This window comes from Talpa europaea (genome assembly GCF_964194135.1).
Source record: "Talpa europaea genome assembly, chromosome: 5".
Taxonomy (NCBI): Eukaryota; Metazoa; Chordata; class Mammalia; order Eulipotyphla; family Talpidae; genus Talpa; species Talpa europaea.
The window spans coordinates 18,348,817-18,371,640 of record NC_140071.1 but is presented as its reverse complement, the minus strand read 5'-3'; the positions used below and the strand labels follow the sequence as shown (position 1 = coordinate 18,371,640).

General features: G+C 33.3%; 1 protein-coding gene across 1 annotated transcript in view; it reads right to left on the bottom strand.

Annotated features, from left to right (window-relative positions):
* NIPBL (NIPBL cohesin loading factor) overlaps positions 1-22,582 on the bottom strand; it is a gene marked incomplete at both ends in the record, with an annotated part of 99,704 nt that extends 77,122 nt beyond the window's left edge. The window contains 8 exons of the mRNA XM_084233257.1: positions 4,618-5,244; positions 8,818-8,914; positions 9,779-9,939; positions 14,749-14,900; positions 15,394-15,493; positions 17,716-17,843; positions 19,938-20,103; positions 22,519-22,582. Of these exons, the coding sequence (XP_084089383.1) occupies positions 4,618-5,244; positions 8,818-8,914; positions 9,779-9,939; positions 14,749-14,900; positions 15,394-15,493; positions 17,716-17,843; positions 19,938-20,103; positions 22,519-22,582 (1,495 nt within the window). The remainder of the gene's footprint in view (positions 1-4,617; positions 5,245-8,817; positions 8,915-9,778; positions 9,940-14,748; positions 14,901-15,393; positions 15,494-17,715; positions 17,844-19,937; positions 20,104-22,518) is intronic.
* Positions 22,583-22,824: the final 242 nt, after the last annotated feature.

The following is a 22,824-nucleotide window of genomic DNA, read 5'->3' as shown; positions in this document are numbered from 1 at the left end:
AAATCTAATCAATATTTCTAAAATGTATTCCAGATATTTGCTAGTTATTTTTTATAGAACCAAGTCTTTCTGCTTCTACAATTATTCAAAAGTCAAATCTATTATCACATGTTTCATTTGCAAAACAACTGCATGAGGATGATAATATGGTATATTACTGAACTGTCTCCCCTAGTTAAAAACTAACCTGGTATGAATCTATATGAAGCTTTCTATATTAACACCTAAGAAAGAAGCACTTGGAATACTAGATGCATGTTTACAGAATTGTAATTTTGGAACTTTCTGCCATATGTAACAATCTTTATAGCTTGCCATAGAGGCACACTGAATAATGACTATTTCATAAGTAGAATGCTGTATTGCCTAATACTAAGCCCTTAAAACTTTAACAGGAATTTAAACTTCTTTTTTTCAATGAAATATGCTTTGTGAATGACATGAAGAGGAACCTAAGCACACTTAAGAATGATAGTAACACAGATCTTAGGCAGATAAAGATTTCTCTTAGACCTGTGGCTCATTCCTTTATTAATATGAACAATATGTCTTTCAGAAAAATATTAAATTATCCTGAAGATGAAGTTTTAAAGGATTACAAAATACTTAAGAGATTATTGATCATTAACCTCACTCCAATTTCTCTTTCATCAATGAAATGGAAATCTAGCAAACAGTTTTATTTCAGAAAAATTATGATTGATTTAGTTACCTTAAACTAAAGCTGCTATGATTATTGATAATAAAAATGTTTGAAGGCATTTGTACATTAGTAATGAATTAATTGGGAAAGATCTTATAATTTTTCCATGTGCATAAGATGTTGCTAAATACAAATTTCTAATTTTTCAACTGTTAAAAAGTACTGCAGTTCTTTTGTAAAACCTGAAAAAATTCCATGACTGCTACAGGGATTCTTAAATCCAGTAAGACAGGCAGGTTCTGATTCAGTACAACCATAAACTTATTCCTATAAAGTGTCTCTGAATCTGCTCACGTTACCTCTTTGTTTACCCACTTTTGATATCAATCTTTATTACATTAAAATCTTCACTTAACGATGGAAAGCCATCTTCATGAAGAATAATTTTAATGTTTGGGACACTGATTACCTTTAAGGCCTCTTCAGCACTGAGGACCCTAAGATTAATTATTAGAATGCATATATTCCTAAGGAAAATGCATATAAAAAGATAAAACTTCAAAACCAACCCTTGTTATCTAGATTTTGATATTTTAAAAGCAAGATCCAGACCTTAGAGAAATTCTGAGTTCAGTTATTCTTAAGAAACAAACTTCACTTGCTTAAATCTACTATAATGAAAACTAAAAAACAGTTAAAACAGAAAGTGCAATTGTATACAGAGTAGCCAATTAAGAAAAATGAAAATTCTACTCCTAAACCATCATATATAGGCTAAGTGGTTAATTGTCTATGCCTGTCCAAATCCCAGTTTCTTATTCCAAATCAGAGTAGGCACTAATTGACTTTTTATAAGGGTTACAGTGCAAGAATATTATAACATTGTAAAAACATTAGTGAAGCTAGGCCATTCCTTATACTTGCTAACATGGAAAGTGGACCTTGGGAAAAGACAAAATAGGCAAAGATGAAAAAAGCAAATCTTTGACAAAAGAAAGCAGGAATTTTCAGCACACAAAGAAGATATTAATGTCTATGATAGGTCATCCCAGAAGCAAAGGTGAATACTCTTACAGAAGTAATTTATATAATTTAAGATGTTAAAAGTATAAGCAAAAGATTGAGAAAAGGGTCCTTTAGGAATATCATAAAAATAAGGCTACAGAAAGTTAACCTATCAGTATACAGAACACTATTCAAAGAAAGGAGAAAAGAGAAAAGGGACATAAATATCTCACAGCCAGAAACATGCCTTCGGCATATGGAAAGACATACATTAGATTATACTAAAGCCTAGGTAAAATATTTCTTAAGACTACTATTTTTCTCAAATTCCTTAATAATTAAATAAACATGTTGGTTGAACTTTTTAATCTTATCTACAGGGATTTAATACAAGGAGCAGTTTTAAAATTTCTGCTCCACTGAAGGGAATGCTTCTCTCTTAACAAATGAACATTAATGGGAAAAGTTCAAATCCTAGAACAGTGCTCTCAGTAAAAAAGCCATGTAGACCAGACAAGTAGTCTTGTTTGTTCCTTACCATCATCAACACAAGTTCTAAAAAAGTTATCAGTGCTAAATCTTAGAATGATGTAAATATCAATTTTATAATTTAGTCCTAAAATGCAAAGGTAACTAGTAATAAATTCACTCCAAAAGACTATTTCATCTCTCAAGGGCTAACTATAAAACTACCATTTCAGAAAATTTTGTTTTTACTTATGATCTCACCTACAAACTTATAGCAGTATACTAAACCTTTAATTTTTCCAAAATCTCAAGATAACTGCTTAGATATAAAATACTAACCCACCAGACAATACAGAAACTGAATACAATTAACAAGGTTCAAATCAAAGGTGTTAAGCGGCAGCTAAATTCCAAAGGTTTTCAAATAAATCCATAAAATAATGGGAACATGGCTTTCAGAAAACAAGTTAGAAATGACAGCATTAATATGAGGTCAGGAAAATTACCATAACCAGTATGGGAAAATGCATATATTAGATAATCTAACTCAAACTAATATTCACATAACTCCAATATATTTTTCCCTTTAATATCATAGCAACAGATACTTCTTGTAAGCCAGCTTACAGTGTTAAAATATAAGTCAACTACTCATACTACGCATTACAGTTCAATTATTTTTGCAATAGCCACACCATCACAGATTACACAGAAAACTGATTAAATAAGTAAAATATACAAGTTTCTGCAAGAACAGTATAGTTTGTTGATTGTTTCATTCTCCCAAAGGAAAGTTAGTCTAAATAAAATGTTTGCTATTGTATACTTATACACTACCCTTATTTTCATTCAGTTTTTAAAAGTAAAAAACACTATCAACAAACTTGATACAATAAAGTTCAGAAAGTAAAAAACAAACAAAAAATTCATCATTTCCTCTGTTTTTGGTCATACCAACAATTAAAAAAAATCATTAAAAACTTAACACTCCATTTTTAAGAAGACAATTTGCCAAAACATGAATGTTAAAATGTCATACCCCAATTAAAAATAAAAATGTCATGCAAAAATTTAGTTCTCAAGGCAACTAGTATTTCTTAGTCAAGAAATTACAATTTTATGTTTCTTACAAAACTGTAATAGGAGTTAGGAATTTGAGATAGGTTACTATTCTCAAGAGAAGCTGAACAGTAACTGTTCTCTTCATAAGACACGCATATACTCATAAGAGGTTAGTGGAACCCATATAATTTAATTTCCTGAACCCCACACCTCTAAGCAAGATAAAAAGAATAAGCAACACTTTTATTTCTTCCTTAACATCAAAGATTTACCAGTTAAAAAAAAAAAAAAAAAAAACCCAAACCAGTTCCCTAGTCAATAAAATGAAGAATTCTAGAAATCTTTTATTTATCTCTATCTGTATTTTATGCACTTAGCAAATATGAGACAATTACTAAATACAGTCTGTTTTTTTCAATAACATTAAATAGAGCCATCATGATAGATAGGAAAAAGAATGCAAAATTTCAGCATGCGCATAGAAACACAATTATCTAGAAACGATCCTGTCATACAATGGTAAGATCAAATATAAGAATTCTAACCAATATCAAGAAGTTTTGCTTTATAATTACCAAAAAGAAAATGTAAGAACTTTAAATTGATTTAGTGTATTTAATTTAAAAATTAAATTACAAAGTATGCTTTGCTGTGGATAGTCAAATGCGCAAAAGCATCTGTAAAGACATCAAATTCACAAATCAGTTCACTAATTTCAATTTTTGATTCATTAGCTCTGAAATTTTCAAGTGACTTTATACACAGTATTTACCAATATGTCAAGAATTCAAACAGGGATTTACACTTATTTGATTATCATTTTTTATAGAGGATGAAGAAAACCCATAAAAAGGTATCTTGAAACTCCTTTCTAATATACTAATAAGACATAAAACTATGATCACCAACAACAATATTCTTGATCATTAAGGCTTGCTTTTCAATATTAAACGTTTTTACTTAAAAAAAAAATCACATTAAAAATTGGTAGCATTATTGATCAAACAAAAATCTAAATGCACAGTAAACATAGACACAAACTTCTTAATGTACTAATGCAAAATAATTCTATAACAATTAACATTTTCTGGGCAGAGAAAAAGGCAAATATGTATAACTATATCACTGAATATAGTAATATACTGTGAAAAATGCATGTAATGTAAACATGTTGACATTCATTTAAGTAGGAAAGCAATGTCAAAATACCTCGATACCTCGGTATATAATAAATAGGTAATAGGCCTGAATATGAATGACCACATCTCAGGTTAAAAAACAAAATTAATATTTGACTTCTGAGTGTGAGCGTCAGTAATAAAATATAATTGAGAGACAATTTAAAATGGGAACAAAAATAACAACTTAAAAAAACCTTTTTGACATTATAATTATACATCTGCCCAAAGTAAAAAGTAGTAGTAATGAAATTATTTTACCTTTATCTTGAACTTCTTTTGAAAAGCGCTCCCTTTCAATAGCTGATTCTCTCTCTATTCGTTCAATTTCAGCCAATGCATCCAATTCCACTTCATCATATATAGGTCCTTGTTGTGATACCTGTTGCTGATTCTGTACCACAGAAGTCTGGGGCTGTTTTGTAGCAACTGAAGTGTTCTGTTGTAAAACAGGCACTTGATTTGCTGGAAGGAATGCTGTTTGTTCTTGCTGCGGCAAACATGGAGCAGCATTTAGTGGGCGGTTTACATCCTGTGGAGTAATGGGTGTTTTTGAAGTCTGTCCTGGATACTGCACATTAAAAGGAATATCATTCTCTGAAACATTGCTATTTTCTATACCAGAAAGCATATCCTCTTGCGGGTCCATGTCTGAAGACCTTACGCGAGAAAGTCTTAATGTAAGCTTAGTAGAATCCTTGGACGGAGAACTGATGATATCATACATGGCGGCTTTCTCACTCTGGTCTTTTTCATCTTTGCCTAATTTCATTTTCTTTTGCTTCTTTTGTTTTCTTTCTGGAGAATCTAGCAAGATGTCTGGTGGAACATCTCGAGGTGACGAACAAGGTAAAGGCTGAGATTGTAGGATTAAAGTTGGTCTTGATCCTAGAAAAACAATTCAACAGGAATCTGATTTTACATTTTCTTACACTGTGACAGAAATATTAAGAAAGCCTCAACAACCAACCCCATGGATTTTTAGCTTGCTGGTAAATGACCCAGATTTGAATTGAAGTATGAGTACTCAATATTTCAGATTAAGCATTGTTTCTATTTTTGTGCCCATACTTAGCATGAGAACAGCAAAAAAAGTTCATTTTTTCCAAAGATGGCAAATACTTTGGGCATGATAGTATCTGTTCTTTCATTAATAATCTAGGAAACCTGACACAGATAACTAAGAACAAGTCTATCAAATAACAGACAATAAATTAATCCTAGAGACTACACTCACATGAACACTTAATGGAGTTAAAAAAAAAAAAGAAGTTTGGAAAAAATGCAATTAAGTCTTCACTTTATTATTTCTTCACCTCTACCTAGTAACATTCACAGACTCCTTTCAATTTGCTAATCCTCTATTTAGAAAATTATGCAATTCCGTCAAATTTCAAGACCAAAATATCTTCAGCCCAGATCCCATTAAATTAATCAATGCTGTATAAGTATTAAGCTAATCAAATGGAAAAATTTTCCTAGTTAAAAAGCTGCTAAATAAAGAAAAACAGCATTGGTATGTTTCAGAAATAAAAGTATAACTGCATCTGAGTAACATGCACATTTTTTATCATTAGTCTATAAAGTTTAAAAACGGAAATTATAAAGATCAAAGTAAAAATGCTTTAACTTCATCTTGTTTATCTTCAAAAGAACTTTAACTTAGACTTGTCTTAAGGTTTCATTGTCTAGGGCCTCCCTGGTGGCATAAGGGATTAAGCACCGCACTATGAAGCAATCCAGCAACCCACATGGTGAGGCAGACCTCTCCTGTCCCGTCCGCTGGTTCCCTCAGCAGTATATTTCAGTCCGTCTACCTCTTCTGTTCCCCACTCAGTCTCTGGTGAATCCGCTTACCCCCACCCCATCCCCGCATCTCTGGCCTGTACCCCAGCTCTTGTATGCATAAATAAACAAAAAGCAAAAAATTTTAAAAGTTTCATTGTCTAAATATATACAGGAATTTTGCATGATACAAAAATCTGTACTTTCAATTAGCAATGTTAATGTACTTAATATGTTAATGTAAATAAATGTTTACATGTAATATATGTTAATGTATATGAAGTGCTGGCAATGTTAAAGTGTTAAAAATAAAAACGCATGTTTCTAAAGAACACTCTATTGAATAGGATGTGATATACTACTGAATCAATGTACTACAAATGTTAGTCCGGAACAACAGTAAATAGTGTTTTTATATGTTTACATAGGAGGTGAAAAAGAAATTAACATTTTTTGACCATTTATATTTGTCAGAGCTTGTGTAAGGTGCTTTGCATAGCAATTCATTTAGCTGTAATACAATCTTGATCAGTATTACTGTTTTGCAGAGGAACAAGGTTAAAAATTGTCCCAAATTAAATAACTAGCAATTCTCACAAATTTAAAGCTACATTTGTCTGAAAACTGAATTATAATAAACCATATTGTCTTCTTATTTGAATTTTATATTTTAGAACAAACTTCAAATTCCAACAGTTCATCTAAAAATCAAATCTAACTGATGACGCATTAAATCATCAAAACTAGTTGGATAACAAACTCATGGACAGAACTAGAGGTTCCTGATGAATACTGTCTTCAGGAACTTGTTCTAAAGATTTCTCTCTTAATCTGAAGTTATCCATCTATCCATCCTCAAGAATTAAAAGGGGCTTCCCTAGTAGCCGAGAGGTTAAGTCCCAGTGCTATCACCTCTATGGCCAGAGTATGATCCCTGGCCAGGAAGTAATCCACACAATGGTACAGCAGACCTCTCCTATCTTGCCTGGTGTTCCCTTCTACAGTGTATTTCAGTAAATCCATCTGCTTCCCACTCTGTCTCTAGTTTTCTTCTCACCCTCGCGCCCCAGCCCCATACCTCTGGCCTATATCCCAGTTCTTCTATGCAAAAATAAAAATTAATTAATTAAAAAGAATTAAAAGAAAAATGGGCTGGAACCAGTTATCCTATTGGTAATCCTTCACGGAAGTCTGATTAACTTCATACCCTGAAAATATCTGCAACTGTGACACCTAACCTACAAATAGAATTAATTTGGAAGTTGCTTTCTTTCAGAAGTAGGGTTATTTTTAATCCCTGAAAATTCATAGAATTATAGATTTAGAGTAGCTCAATTAAATTCAACTTCTGCTTCATGCAGAATATCCCTGATTAAAGAGTTGAAATGTTAACTATGGAAAAAAACTTACACTAAGAGATGGATGAGTTCATATTGTAGAAGGTTATAATTAGAAATATTCAGGGATAGAAAAATTTATCATCTGTATTATAATTAACTGCAAACTAATTTTTAAAGTAAATTACAATATTCCTTTTCAGCAAACTCTGATAACTCAAATTATCAAACTTTAAGTAAACAGTTCATACCTAGACTTAAATTCATAACTTGTGAATCTACTATATACCAAAGACCATATGAGGTTCTTTGGAAATTTGAAGATAAAATGAAATTCATGATAGTATAAGTAATTTAAAAAATATATAAACTAATGGCTTGAGGAAATTAGAGGAGGGTCATTGGTGATCATCCATTTAATCTTGAAGAATGGACAATTTTAATAAGCAGAGATGAAAGCAGATGTAAGAGATTTAGGGAGGTAATACAGAACATGCCAGATTTTGATAAATGGCTACATAAGAGGTGAGAGAAGGCTTTAAGATGATTCAGGACAGAAATAAAATAAAGAGAAGTAAGAATGGCAAAAAGAACAGTGAGAACACAATTTTGAATATAAATTTGAAAACAGTTTTATACCAGCTAGATATAAAGACAGTTTTGTCTGGAAATGAAAAATTATCACTTGGGAGAAAAAACTGGTGCCAAAGATACTGATTTGGGAGTCATGTTAAAAAAAGTAATCAATGCTATTACCGAAACTGGTAATATAGCCAAGAGGGGCAAGGGGGAGGAATAGGAGATTAAAATGTCTAATGAGGGCCTCCCCTGATGGTGCAGTGGTTGAGCGCTGGGTTGCGAGGCTGTCCGCAGCCTCTGCAGCGCCAGTTCAATCCCGGGCCACGGGTGAGGGTCCCACAAAATAAACAAACAAACAAACAAACAAATAAATAAAATGTCTAGTGATAGAAATCTTGAGAAATGAGAAAACAGAAGAGGCAATCAAGAAAAAAAAATGAATGAATAAAGTAGGAGGAAAACAGGTGGATGCATAAAATTTGAAGTTTTTCTGGTAGGTGGAGCATAAGAAAAGCTGATTAACAATAACTTCAAATGTTTAAGAGAGGGTAAGGAAGTTGTGATTTATAAGAACACTGGATTTATCAGTGAAAACAAAACTGTACATCCCTGAAAACACTTTCAATAATTTATAGGATAAGTACAGTTTTTCTATAATCACTAAAAATGACAGAGAACAGTGCTTGGTGTCTATTTTAAAAGGTTTGAGTTCTCAACTTGTAATGTGAAATGTTGAAGGAAATTTTAGTTACAATAATACCTTTAGGAGTTCCCTCACTTCCAGCAGGGGAGCAAACTGGTTGTGGAGATCTCAAAGGAAAAGATGCAGCATTCCTCATTGTTGAAGAATCTCCATCCTAAGAACAGAATAAATGTTATTTTGAATCAGAGAGGCTTCAAGGAAACCTTAAAGAGACCCAAAACAGGACAAATTCCTGAGAGACAATATGTTGGTATTCAAAAGCATAATTCTTCTGCACTTTCCGGTTTTCTTCTTGGTATATCTCAGAAGAATGGAAATTTTATACAAAAGAATCAACAGCCTAAGCATGGCAATAAATAAGAAAATTCGTACTAACAGTATGCTCCACTTCATTTCCTATTTTCTACAAAAGGAGCAGTGAACCCCTCACCACGTTGTCAATGTCTTCAGGCAGAGTCAATTGTCATGTCTTCTACTGACATATATGTAATTTATGTGATAATGCCACCAAACAAAGAGTAAGACAAACTTCTAGTATGTTGAATGTCTTAACATCAAAGCCAACACTAAATTTCAGGGGGAAAGTTTTGTACTTGCCTTAGAAGGAAAAAGAGCTAAAACTAAAGGTCCATTATTTAAGAAAACTTTTTGTAGATCAAGTATTTAAATCTGAATTTGTATTTCACTAAGACACTAAACCTCTAGAACAAGGGTTGGTAAATTTTTTTTTTTAAGTGACAGATAATAAACATTTTATTTCTGTCAAATAATGTTCTTATTGATGATGTTTTTTAAAAGACACTTTAAAAATGAAAAAAAAAAAAAACACAAACACTCTTGCTTTATGGATCAGAGTACTGGTGAGTTTACCTGCTGTAAAAAAGTAGATTTCTCAGATCCACTATAATTATTGATAAATAGCAGATAACCCTTAAATTATGAAACTGAAATACTCAGTTATGAAGACAAGTATCAGAACTATCTTATTACCTTAATTATAACTAATATTATTACATACATCACTACTTAGCCTGTGCACCATGTGTAGGTAGTCGTCACTTGAGCCATGTCTAGGATTATCAGCGTGATGATTAGCTGAATTGCCAGACAACGGACCAGAAACTTTATTATCATGTATGTTTCTCAAACCACCTGCAACAATGGGACTTGATACCGATGCTGAAATAAATAAGAAATAAACTTTGTTAAAATTGCAGTAGGACTACAATAATTGCTCATCGATATAGTTCAAGCATATAGAAATAAGAATAATATAATGACCACTCCTGTGCTGCCTATACAGAGCTTGATCAAATCTTACTCTGTGCTAAGTCATTCAGATTTATTAGGAAAAGAAGTAAAATATTATACATGGCTGAAACTCTCCATTTACCTACTGATTCCTCCTTTTTTATTCCTTGTTACTCCCTAAAACTATCATATTGAATTTAAAGTTAACTCTTTATATTTTTGCTATAAATAAATCTTTAATTAATGCATAGCACTACTTTGCACATAATTATATATATACTGTATCATCTTATATATGTTTCTGCAACTTGCATTTTTAATTCATTATACTGAAATAGATACATTTTTATAATGTAGCTTAAAATCTACTTCTTTCAATAATTACATATTTTCCGCTGTATAATATGCAGAATTTATTTATTCTTACGTTGGATATTTAGACTGCTTCAATACTTTTGCTGCATAAAAAATGTCATAATGTTTATTTTTGTTCATGATTTTTTTACACATGTCTAAGCGTAACATTGCTGAATATGCCCATTTTTTGGTATATTTTAATTTTATCTAAAAAATTTTGAAATTATATTGATTTGTAATAGTTTCAGGTATACACCATTAATAAATCAACACCTGTTTGTTGACCACTAAAAGTCTAACTCCATTCTTCATCATACAAAGGAGCCCTTTTACCTTATATATTCATCTCCTCTATCAGCCCTGTAACCACTAATTTAGATTAGAGACTTAAAGTTTATTTTTATTTTACTTAACTTATAGTCATGTGTTTTGTTTCTACATGTACTGCACGAATGATATCATACGGTCTTCCTCCACCTAATTTATTTCACAAACATGCCCATCTTCAGACCTTACTAAATATTAACAAAGAGTTTTCTAAATTACATGTGTCCATCTGTACTCCACTGGTATTATATGAGAGCTCCTACTGTTATATATCCTTGCCAACAATTTCTGTTAACCTAAGGATGGAAAATGTCTGTGACTGTCACTTAAATTTCTATTTCTTTTAACAGAAAAGCCAAGCATCTTTTTATTGTAGTGGTTAGTAACATTCCTTCCTTAACACAAATACTTAACAAAAGCTTTCTAGTTTTGCTTTGTAACATTTAGGTCTTTAATACATATAAAATATGTATTAATTTTTGTGTGAGATAGGAATCCAACTTCACTTTTTTCCAAGTGTCACAGTCTCAATACTATTTAATAAAGAAACTATTCTTTAAGAATGATAGTGTCTGGGCCTCCTCTGGTGGTGCAGCGGTTGAGCACTGGGCTGCGAGGCTGCAGCCTCTGCAGCACCGGTTCGTTCCCTGGGCAACGGCAAGGGTCCCACAAAAAAAAAAAGAATGATAATGTCACGTATCTTTAGTTCATGACATAAGTTCCTAGGCTCTTTATCAAATTCCACTTAGGAGTCTTCCATGTCTTGACCAATACTATAATAAATATTTTAAACATTCCTTAGCTTTATTAGGTATAACTGACAAATATGGAATGTATATATTATATAATACAACTTGATCTTTTGTATACATTGTGAAATAATCACCACAATCAAGCTAATTTATTATAATAAATCATGATTCCTGTTAGATAGAGCGTCTACATCTCATTCCTTTCCAAAACTCTTTTTCAGTCTTATACTTACATTCTTCTTCCATATGAATTTTTAGAAGAACCTTGCTGATTAAAAATCCTGGTTATTATTTTATTTTATTATCTGTATTCTTATTGACATTACATTAAATTTATAGATATTTGGAAAATTCCAATCTTCACCACCCATGAAAGTGGCTAACTTACTTTCTGAGATTTTCTTTCAACTCTTTCAAATTAAAAGGTTTCATAGTTTTCTCCACAAAGTTCTCATACATTCCTAGAAATCTTATGGTTTTCCTTAAAGTTGTAATGATGTATTGAAAGACTGTACTTATGGGCCTCCCCGGTGGCGCAGCGGTTGAGCGCTGGGTTGCGAAACTGCGCGCGGCCTCTGCGGCGCCGGTTCGATCCCCGGCTGCTCCCCGGCCACCAGAGGAGGGTCCCACATGGCGTGCAGACCTCTCCTGCCGCCCGCTGCTCCCCTCAGCAGTGTACTTCGGTCCTTCTGCCTGCTCTGCTCCCCGCTCTGGCTCTGGTGAATTCTCTCACCCTCCCGCGCTTCTGACTGTACCCAGTGCATGTATAAACAAAACAAACAAACAAACCAGCAAACAAATAAATAAAAGCATGCCTCTATAAAAAAAAAAAAAAAAAAAGAAAGACTGTACTTATAAACGGTTTATTTTGAATGTGCAAAATGCAATTAAATTCATTATAATTATCTTTTTATTTTGTCTGTAGCTTCTTTTAAATTTTCTATGAATATACTAATATTACCAAAAAATGACTTTTTTCCTTACCCATAATTATATATATTCTTATGCTTATCTTTCTGTGTTTACTAAGACAACCACTATCACACTAAATAAAAGTAGTGATTATAGGCATTCTTGTCCTATTCTTGGTTTTCAGAAAACTAATGTTTCTAATTATTCATCACTTAGGTGGATAGCCTTTACATATCAGGATAAGACTGTACCTATCTAATTCAGTGAAAGGCCTTAAAGTTGTCAATGTAAGTTGTATTTTTTTTTTAATTCTCTTTTGGCACATATTAACAGGGTCACATGATCCCCATCTTCTTAATCTGATATGTTAGTTGTCTAATATTAATTATTCCATGTGTTCCTAATATATACTCAATTTTGTCACACAGGTTGATAATGCTGTTTATTTGGTTTGGTAATATTTATATAGACATTCTGAGTCCATCTTAATAAAGATTGATCTAGGGCCTCCCCTGGTGGCGCAGTGGTTGAGCGCTGGGCTGCAAAGCTGCCCGCAGCCTCTGCAGCACCAGTTCGATCCCCGGCCACTAGAGAGGGTCCCACATGGCGTGACAGACTTCTCCTGCTGCGTCCGCTGCTCCCCTCAGCAGTGTATTTCGATCCATCTGCCTGTTCTGTTCCCCACTCTGGCTCTGGTGGATTCTTTCACCTTCCCACGCTTCTGACTGTACCCAGTGCTTGTATAAATAAATAAATAAATCTTTAAAAAAAAAAAAAAAAGATTGATCTATAATTTTCCTTTCTCACACTTTCTTCACTTCGCCTGATTTTGGTATCCAGATTATTATCTAAGTCTACAGAAAGATGTGGTAGAGTGCTGAATTTTTGTTTTTGGAAGTTTTTTTTTTTTTTTTAAATTTTTTTTTTTAAATAGAGGCATGTTTTATTTTATTTATTTATTTGTTTGTTTGTTTTGTTTATACATGCACTGGGTACAGTCAGAAGCGCGGGAGGGTGAGAGAATTCACCAGAGCCAGAGCGGGGAGCAGAGCAGGCAGAAGGACCGAAGTACACTGCTGAGGGGAGCAGCGGGCGGCAGGAGAGGTCTGTCGCCATGTGGGACCCTCCTCTGGTGGCCAGGGAGCAGCCGGGGATCGAACTGGCGCTGCAGAGGCCGTGGGCAGCTTCGCAACCCAGGGCTCAACCGCTGCGCCACCCAACCGCTGCGCCACCGGGGAGGCCCTGTTTTTGGAAGTTTTAAGATGAGAGTATCTCTTCCTTGAAAGCTTGGTAAAACCTGCGGATCAAATTGTCTTAGCATGTTTATTCTCCTCCCTTCCATCTAAGGGATTAGATTTTGAACTACTAAGGGAAGTATAAACATTTTAAGTTATGACAGATATTATCAAATTGCTTTCTTAAAACTCCTCTTATAATCACAGTTACAATGTTCCTCTTATCTTTATGTGCTCAAGTGTACTAATAGCTTATAAGTATGAATAGTATATACCATACATACATAAGCACATTTAACATTAACACGGAATTCTATGATATTGTCAAGTATCTATTTTGCTTCCTAATTTATCCTTGAAGTAGTGTGTGAAATAGTCCCAATCTAGTATATTATTACCTAGCACTGGGTATCCAGAGATAGTTGATTTGATAGATGACTGAGGAGTTTAAGTTTAAAAGTTTAATGAAGAAAGTTTTAAATCCATGATTAGTAAAGAGCAAGAATACACACAAAAAAACTAATGACTGATCGCAAATGGTAAAGTTCTACTATTATGGAAGACAAAAACATTAATATTTGTTTTATTATCTTTGTACCTTTAAAAATTTCTAACAAATTACAAATAAATCTACACCACTAGTACCTACGTTATTTAGCAGACAATACATCCCAAGGCAATATAACCTTTAGAAGATGTATCAATATTCTACTTCAACTGAGAACTAGCAAAAATATAATCCCAGAAATTTTTGCATCTAAGATTATTAATTTTCTTCTAATAGTGCTGTATCCATTTTATAGTAAAATTTTCACACTATATGCACTTTACCAATTAAAATATAATTCTTCTTTGGCTTAGTACAGCTTGTAAGAAGAAAGCCTAACAAAAAAAAAAAAACCAACAATAAAATCCTCATAGTTATTAATCTCTTAATTAGATACAGTTGTAGAAAATCTAATCTGAAGAGTCAAAAGAAACTAATCATTTTATGTCCTAAAGGAACAGATGACAAATGTAATATATCTTTAACAATTTAAGCTAATCCTTTAAAAGTTTGACATCCAAGTAGACAGTACAGTATTATAGTATGTGTTTTAAAAATTTTAAAATGTGTAAGGCATTCCCTATAAGTAAATAACCAACTTTCTTACCTTGCTGCATCTGTGGGTGTGTTGTATAACTTGAAGGATGGGAATATGGCATGTATCCTGCAGGGCTTTGTGGGGCATATGGACTAGGCACTGGGCTATTTTGTTGTGGCATAAATCTGTTCCCAGAGCTTGTCTGTGGTGGCACAAACCGGCTGAAATATAAAATTGAAATGAAAAATATCATAATAAAGTAAATATTCTATTGCTTGAAATTTCACTGCCATTAAATACTCCAAACTCTAATATATACATAATAAAATCTATGCAAAAAGAAAAAAGATTGAGAAATAATCAAATATTATATAAGAAAATTCACAATTCTCAGTTACACTAAAAATTCTGTATAAAGCCATGCTTACTAAAATAAATTCTATTCAATAAATTTTATTTATTTCAAACACATTGGTAATTTGTATGATATTAATTTAAATAGATGGCAGCTACTTCAATTAGTATATTAGATTATTTTCACCTTTAACATTTGAAGCAAATGTTCTCACAGGTTACTACGTAAGATTAATAAGCATTTCAACTTTTCAATTACATATAACTTACCATTACCTAAATGTATATATATACAGTATACTCATAAGCATATTCACTACAGAAAACAATAGTTAAAAAAAATACATACATATATATTACCTGGAGGGGCTATGTGAGATAGTGGTTTGTTGATAATTGGAAGATGCAGGACTACTGTGCATGGAATTCTGAGAAAGTTTATACTGAGACATCATCATTCCTACATAACACACAAAAATGGTAATTATCTTATTTTCTTCTAATGGTAAATTACCCTTTAATTGCCTTTTCATAAACATTCAAAAGTTCTTTCTTTTTATGACCAATATGACCATAATGGAAAGCAAAATACAGAAACTGTAAATTTCAAATACAACCAGTTTTTACCCAAACACATTTATCATCACCAGCACCAGAGATAAATATTTACTCGTGTATATAGGTCCAACCAATTAGTCGTAGAATCAAGAAGAACTTCTAGAGTTCACATTACCTAACCCCTGACCAAAATACTACAAACTTTCGTCTACAAAAGACCTTCGGTGGTTTTTCTAATACATCAAATATGTTATTACATATATATCCCACCCTTAGGAATTTAACAGTGCTATTTGTTTTCACTGTGACTTGGACCTAGGTTTTAAAAAGTACTTTACTTAAGGGCTCAAAAAGTTTGAGATCCTACAATTTCCATCTGAAAGTCTTCTGATGCAAAACAGGATAATCCTATTTTTTTTCTACAATAATTCTTTGCCAAGTAGTAGTAGTATCAATCTATAAAATCAAATGAATATTTGTTTAATGAATGAAACTTATAAGGATGGCTTTCAGATTCCCAAATTCTTTTCAAGCTAGACACTATTCCTTCAACTGGTATACAGACGGAATTTTGTTATACAGGATATGCAGAAAAATTCAGTTATTTAGACATTTTAAAATCAACATAAAAATCTATCATTAACACTGAATCACCACCTATTTTTTTTTTTAAAAAGATCTATTTTTATTTATTTATGTGTACAAGAACTGGGATGTAGGCCAGAGGTTCAGGGGTTGAGAGAATTCACCAGAGACAGAGTGAGGAGCAGAGGCAGATCTACTAAAATACACTGCTGAGGGGAGCAGTGGGCAAGACAGGGGTTTGCTGGGCCATGTGGGTTAGCTGGAACTCATGATGCAGTGGCTGGTGATAGCTTGATAATGCTGAGACTTTTAACCCCTAAGCCACCAGTGAAGCCCTAACACTGAACCTTTTTATGGTATATATAATCAATCTCTTTTTGGGAACTTCAAGCATCACATTATAATACCAAATTTTATTTCCTACTGTTGACACAGAAAGTGTCTTTCACTAGAAACATTAAGTGGAAGTTACATACTCATTTGCCAGGAATACTACAGAGGGGATTCTAGTTTTAAGACACTGAATGAAATGAGGGCTCAAAATCACCTCCCAGTATGTTCTTTTGTATCTAATTCAAATTTCAACCTTTGAGCTTTTCCTTCTAATTCAGAATCAGTACCAATCATATGTTCAATAGCTTAATTACTACAATTATTATTACTACGGCTGGATTTTTTTTTTTTTCCCAAAAGGGAGAGTAATATTCCATGAGACGGGAGTTAAAAATTTTTTCCCCCTGATAACAGTCACCACCTGGACAAGTTGTAATTACTAGTATGAAAGTAGTGGCTTTACAAATAGGAGGGTAAATGAATTCTAACAGTCCTTTCTGATTATCTCAAAGTTCCAAATACATATGAATAAAGAGAGCTTCATGTTACTACATTTTGTCCATATGTGTGACTCACATTACATTTAGCAACCAAAAAACACCTTTTAAAATTTTAATGCTATACATCACCAGAAAATCAGCGAAACTCCAAACAGGACAATGCTCCAAACTTAACGGTACAATACTACATCTGTGTTGGAGATCATATTTTTATGATTTTTATAATACTTTTTATTGATTTTTCTTTAATAAAATTACACTTTATAAACCAAATTTTCTGTTGCTAAGGCAACAGAAGTGTTAAGCCAATTACCACTTAACCATGAAAATAATCATCATTAATACTAAAACAAATATCAAGTATATTCATGTTATTGCATGATGAAAAGCTCTACATTTTTATTATTTGGTTAATAAAAAGATTTATATCAATTCTATAAAAATACTAAAGATCTCTGAGTAAACTAATACATTTGGAAATAGCTCACAAAATCACTGTTAAGCTTTGTCTAATTCACAAGAAAATTACATATTAAGCTGTAAGAATATTAACATTCACTTAGTTTTCCTCTTGCTCTTTACGTCATTCAAGGTATCAATATGGCACTTGTAGGGAAAGAAACTTGAATTTAATTACATGTAAAACAAGTTCTGATATGGGATCACTAAAAAATATGCTATGAATTTCAATTATTAAGACTCTCACCACTTTGTACATATCTGTTCTGCATGCTTTTCTCCCTGAAGACATTAGGACTCCTTGCCAGGACGGCCTGCAACAAGACTGGTATGTCACCTTCTGGATCATCACTGCCAAGGTTATCTTTCAACTCTCTGGCATTGAAAAAATAAATATAAAAATTAAAATAGTGATTAAGAACTTTCTGTTCTATATTATTTAGATATCAATTCACTAGTGAAATTCAGAAATAGTTGAGGTAGAAAATCAAGATTTATGATACTAAAATAAATCATAAAAATATCTTCAGCATTATCGAGGAGTTTTGAAAATGTTATTCCTAGAAGAAAAAAAATTATCAAAATTGACGGAGTTCTCTGAAGGACTTTTTTTTTTCCATTTTATTTTAAACAGAAAGAAAGAAGTTCAAACGTTATTTTATGGAACTATCAGTTTTTGTTTAGAATGCTCATATTAGTTTCAAAGTAGAAAGTAAACAAATCTACTCTAAACCAACAAAGACAATAGAAGGATTCAGAGGTGAAAATTATACACAGAAACTGGTATTTAGGATTGGAATATATTTTCTGGCTTATATCTGAATATGAATGTATCTGCCTTTTTGAGAATGGCTTCCAGATGAAATACTGCTGCCACACTGGTTAAAACAAGACCCAAGCTTATGTAATTTTTCTCTCTTATAGTTTTTTCTCAAATAGTCAGGGGCTGGGGGTATGGAACCTCAAGCAAGTGATTAAGAATAGTCACAATTTTCAATAAACTTAAAAAAAGTAGCAAGCTAAATTCACAACTATGGAAGATAAACAATAAAATCAAACATAGGCAGTGTTTTTAATTTTATTTCCACAAGGCACTGTTCGCATTAAATTTACTAAGTATGATATAAAGATAGTGTCCAGTGATAATAGTAAATTTGGAGGGGACAATCTTAAAGCACCTCTCTGTAAAATCTTAACTATGCCACTTCTCTTATCATTTTAGACACCAGTGACAACAATTAAGTATGCACAGAGAGGTAAAACTAACGATGTATTTAAACACGAATTTCTAGAGTAACAAAACAGTATTATACTGCTTTCTGATTTTAACCAGTCACTCCTCCTTCAGAAGATTCAGATTGAGTATTTCACCTTAGGGTCATCAGGTTTTAAAACTGTCCCAAAGTAATGTGCTGTACCTAAAGGCTAAGCCCTCTCAATTATGATGTGTTTTATTCTACTCCCTACATAACAAATCTTTAAAAAAGAAAGAAATATAAAGAATGGATGAACACAAAAGTATCACTGTATAGTGGCATGTGAAGTGTGAGCAGTTTAATCATTTGTACATTTTTTGTGTTAAGATTTTTAAGTATGCATTCATTTTGTAGATAAAAATTAAATAATAGAAAGCATACTTACATGTAAAATTTTGTAAACAAACTATACAACTTAGTATTATTTTAAAAAGACTATTGTATGAAAATATATACCTATGTTCAAATGGTACAATAAATACTATGAAAAATTAGACCCAAATTTTATATTCCGTGAAGTTAGTCCTTGAATTCTTGCTACACTTGCTATAAAAGCATGTGAGCCCTCTCTAAGTAAGTCCCTGTGCCTGGGAATCCTAACCATTTTAGTAATACCAGAAGAAAAAGGAGGTAGTCTCATCAGCAACTTAAGACCTCTACACACTTGATGGATCACAACATTATCCCAAAATACTTGAAAAGATCTTTATAGAACAACATAGGTCAGAACTATCATCTCAAAATAATGTGGACTAAATCTCATTAATATGTCATCACAGTAATTCTTTTTTTTTTTTTAAAGATTTATTTATTTATTTATACATACAAGCACCGGGTACAGTCAGAAGAGCGGGAGGGTGAGAGAATTCACCAGAGCCAGAGCGGGGAGCAGAGCAGGCAGAAGGACCGAAGTACACTGCTGAGGGGAGCAGCGGGTGCCATGTGGGACCCTCCTCCGGTGGCCGGGGAGCAGCCGGAGATGGAACGGGCGCTGCAGAGGCTGCCGGCAGCTTCGCAACCCAGCGCTCAACCGCTGCGCCACCGGGGAGGCCCTCATCGCAGTAATTCTATATTCTAACCTGGATACTGATATATTTTAAAAAATAAACTATGTACCTAACTGATTTTGAAAATAAAAGGTAAAACCAGGAATACAGACTCTCTTAGTAAGACCAAAATATCTAATTTTATTTAGGTATAAAATTATACTTACATGTGATCTGTTGATACCTGGTTGAGGCTATGGACAAGTTGTGTAACCAAATTATCATCCCTACAGGTCAAAAGGCAGTTCACTTCTTCTGCTATTCGTGCATTAAAGAGAAGGCTCTTTGTAGTTGTAGCAGGTAAAGGGGATGGAAGAGGCAGCTGGTTCAGGACTATTTGGAATAAAATCAGATTATTAGAAGTTGAAAGACTGTAAAAAGTTTCTTTAATGCTTAAATTTGGAGATTAAAATTATTGTAAATATCAATGTAACAAATTATCAAAAGGTATTCCTTCTCTCCACTAACACACCAATCAACTCTACAAAAATACTTCAAGTATCACTTTGACAAAATAGATCATACTACTTTCTAGAATAAAAGTCAGCTCCTTTATTCATGATGATTTTTCATATATTAAATTCTTATTAACTTAATATATGAGTAGCCAAATGGTAAGGTTAAAAACAGTAACTTCCATGGTCTCAATATTCAGACTACATTAATAGATCTCATTTATTTTTGCTTAAATTTATCATAATCAATAGTACTCTTAGGTAAACAAAACAAGTAACAATACCTGACACTTCACCAGACAGACACGTAATATGCTTTTAAGTACATACAAAAAATACATAACTCACTTTGGGAGAACGTTCATAGAAAAAGATTCAGGTGGAAGACAAGTATCTAAGGAAATCTGTTATAACTACTAAATATCTCTCTCCACTCTTCATTTTATTCCAATAGCAAACAAAATAACATAAATGTTTTACAGTAGTTTAAAAATGAAGCAATTTTAAAATCTCTTCATCTAAAGGATATTCTTTTGTCTAAAATGTAAGGTAAGATAAGAATGTTAACTTAAATGTCTTTTTGGTTTTGGCTTAATTTCTAATCACCTATACAGTATAACTACCATTCCACTCAACCCCCATGGAGAGTTAACAGGTTCTTTTATTGATAAAAACAATAAATGAAATAAATGATAAAAACAATAAATGAAATAAACGATTACTTAAAATATAGGGCTAATTGGACAAACTTAAAATATGAAGTACAGCGAAGATGAGGAAGATAAACAAAAGAAATTACTGGTAGTACACATGATTTTCCACTCTTACGTATTATATAGGCTAATGCCTTATTTACAACAAAGTAAAAACAATAATTAAAGGCACTTTTTTTGCGTGGGGCAGGGGAGCAAATATTTTCTTATTTGAGCTATCCTAATGCCATCAACTACTCTCCTGTTAACTCAGACTTCATAAACTAGTGAAGTTAATTTCCTAACCTCAAGATGTAGTCTTGTTATCTGTTTTACTCCCTGTAAAACCAACAGAAAATTAGTATTTGGTGGGATACTAAACACAGATAAAAGCATTTAAGTTCTTTTCTTTTTTAAAAAGATTTATTTTTTATTTATGTATTTAATTTATTTATTTATTTATTTATTTATTATCTAGGCATGATTTATTTATTTGTTTGTTTGTTTGTTTGTTTATACATGCACTGGGTAGTCAGAAGCGCGGGAGGGTGAGAGAATTCACCAGAGCCAGAGCGGGGAGCAGAGCAGGCAGAAGGACCGAAGTACACTGCTGAGGGGAGCAGTGGGTGGCAGAAGAGGTCTGCGCGCCCTGTGGGACCCTCCTCTGGTGGCCGGGGAGCAGCCGGGGATCGAACCGGCGCCGCAGAGGCCGCGGGCAGCTTCGCAACCCAGCGCTCAACCACTGCGCCACCGGGGAGGCCCGATTTTTTTTTTTTTTTAAAGATTTATTTATTTATTTATACAAGCACTGGGTACAGTCAGAAGCACAGAAGCATGGGAGGGTGAGAGAATTCACCAGAGTCAGAGTGGGGAACAGAACAGGCAGACCGACGAAATATACTGCTGAGGGGAGCAGTGGGTACAGCAGGAGAGGTCTGTCGCACCATGTGGGACCCTCGCCAACAGCCGGGGATGGAACTGGCGCTGCAGAGGCTGCGGGCAGCTTCGCAGCCCAGCGCTCAACCATTGCGCCACCAGGGGAGGCCCTATTTATTATTAATTTATGCATAGAAGAACTGGGGTGTAGGCCAGAGGTACAGGGGATGAGAGGATTCACCAGAGAAAGAGTGGGGAGCAGAACAGGGGATCTACTGAGATACACTGCTGAGGAGAGCAATGAGTGAAACAGGAGAGTTCTGCTGCACCATATGGGCTAGCTCCCTGCCCAGGGATAAAAATCATGCTGCAGTGCTGGTGACAGTTTGATAGTGCTAAGACTTTAACACGTGCAACACCAGGGGGTCCCCTATTGTTTAGGACTTTTAAAGAAAAACATTCTGCCATTTCCTATTGTGTCTTTGTGTGAAATGGAAATTAAGTTCACATCTGTTATAGGCTGAGTATACTCATTTTGTTACTTTCACATGTATGCCAAAAAAATCCAAAAGAAATAATGATGTATGCCATTTAAAATCTTAATTTTGTTGTTTACGACACTACAACGCAATTTTGTTGTTTACGACACTACAACGTTAGGCACTCTCTAAAACTAACTGATAACACAGAGTATAACATAAATTAGATATAGCAACCGAACTTACGGTCTGTGAGACTAGCAATCCCCGCAAGAGTAGTGATGGGGACATGGGGCATATCCCCATTCATCCTGAAGTTCTGGAATGGTGTTGCTTATAAAAATACTTAGTTCAGGTGCCAGCTGTCATTACTTCCCATTTCCCAAACACTGCAAAACAAAAAAGGAGGTAATTATTTGTAAAAATACATGCAAAATACATTACTTGGGAAATGCTTAATTATTAAAAAATTTTGCTTTTGTTTTTCTGTCCAACCTTATAACAATAGTTATCATTCATATACCATTATGTTATGTTGAGCCACGCAAAATA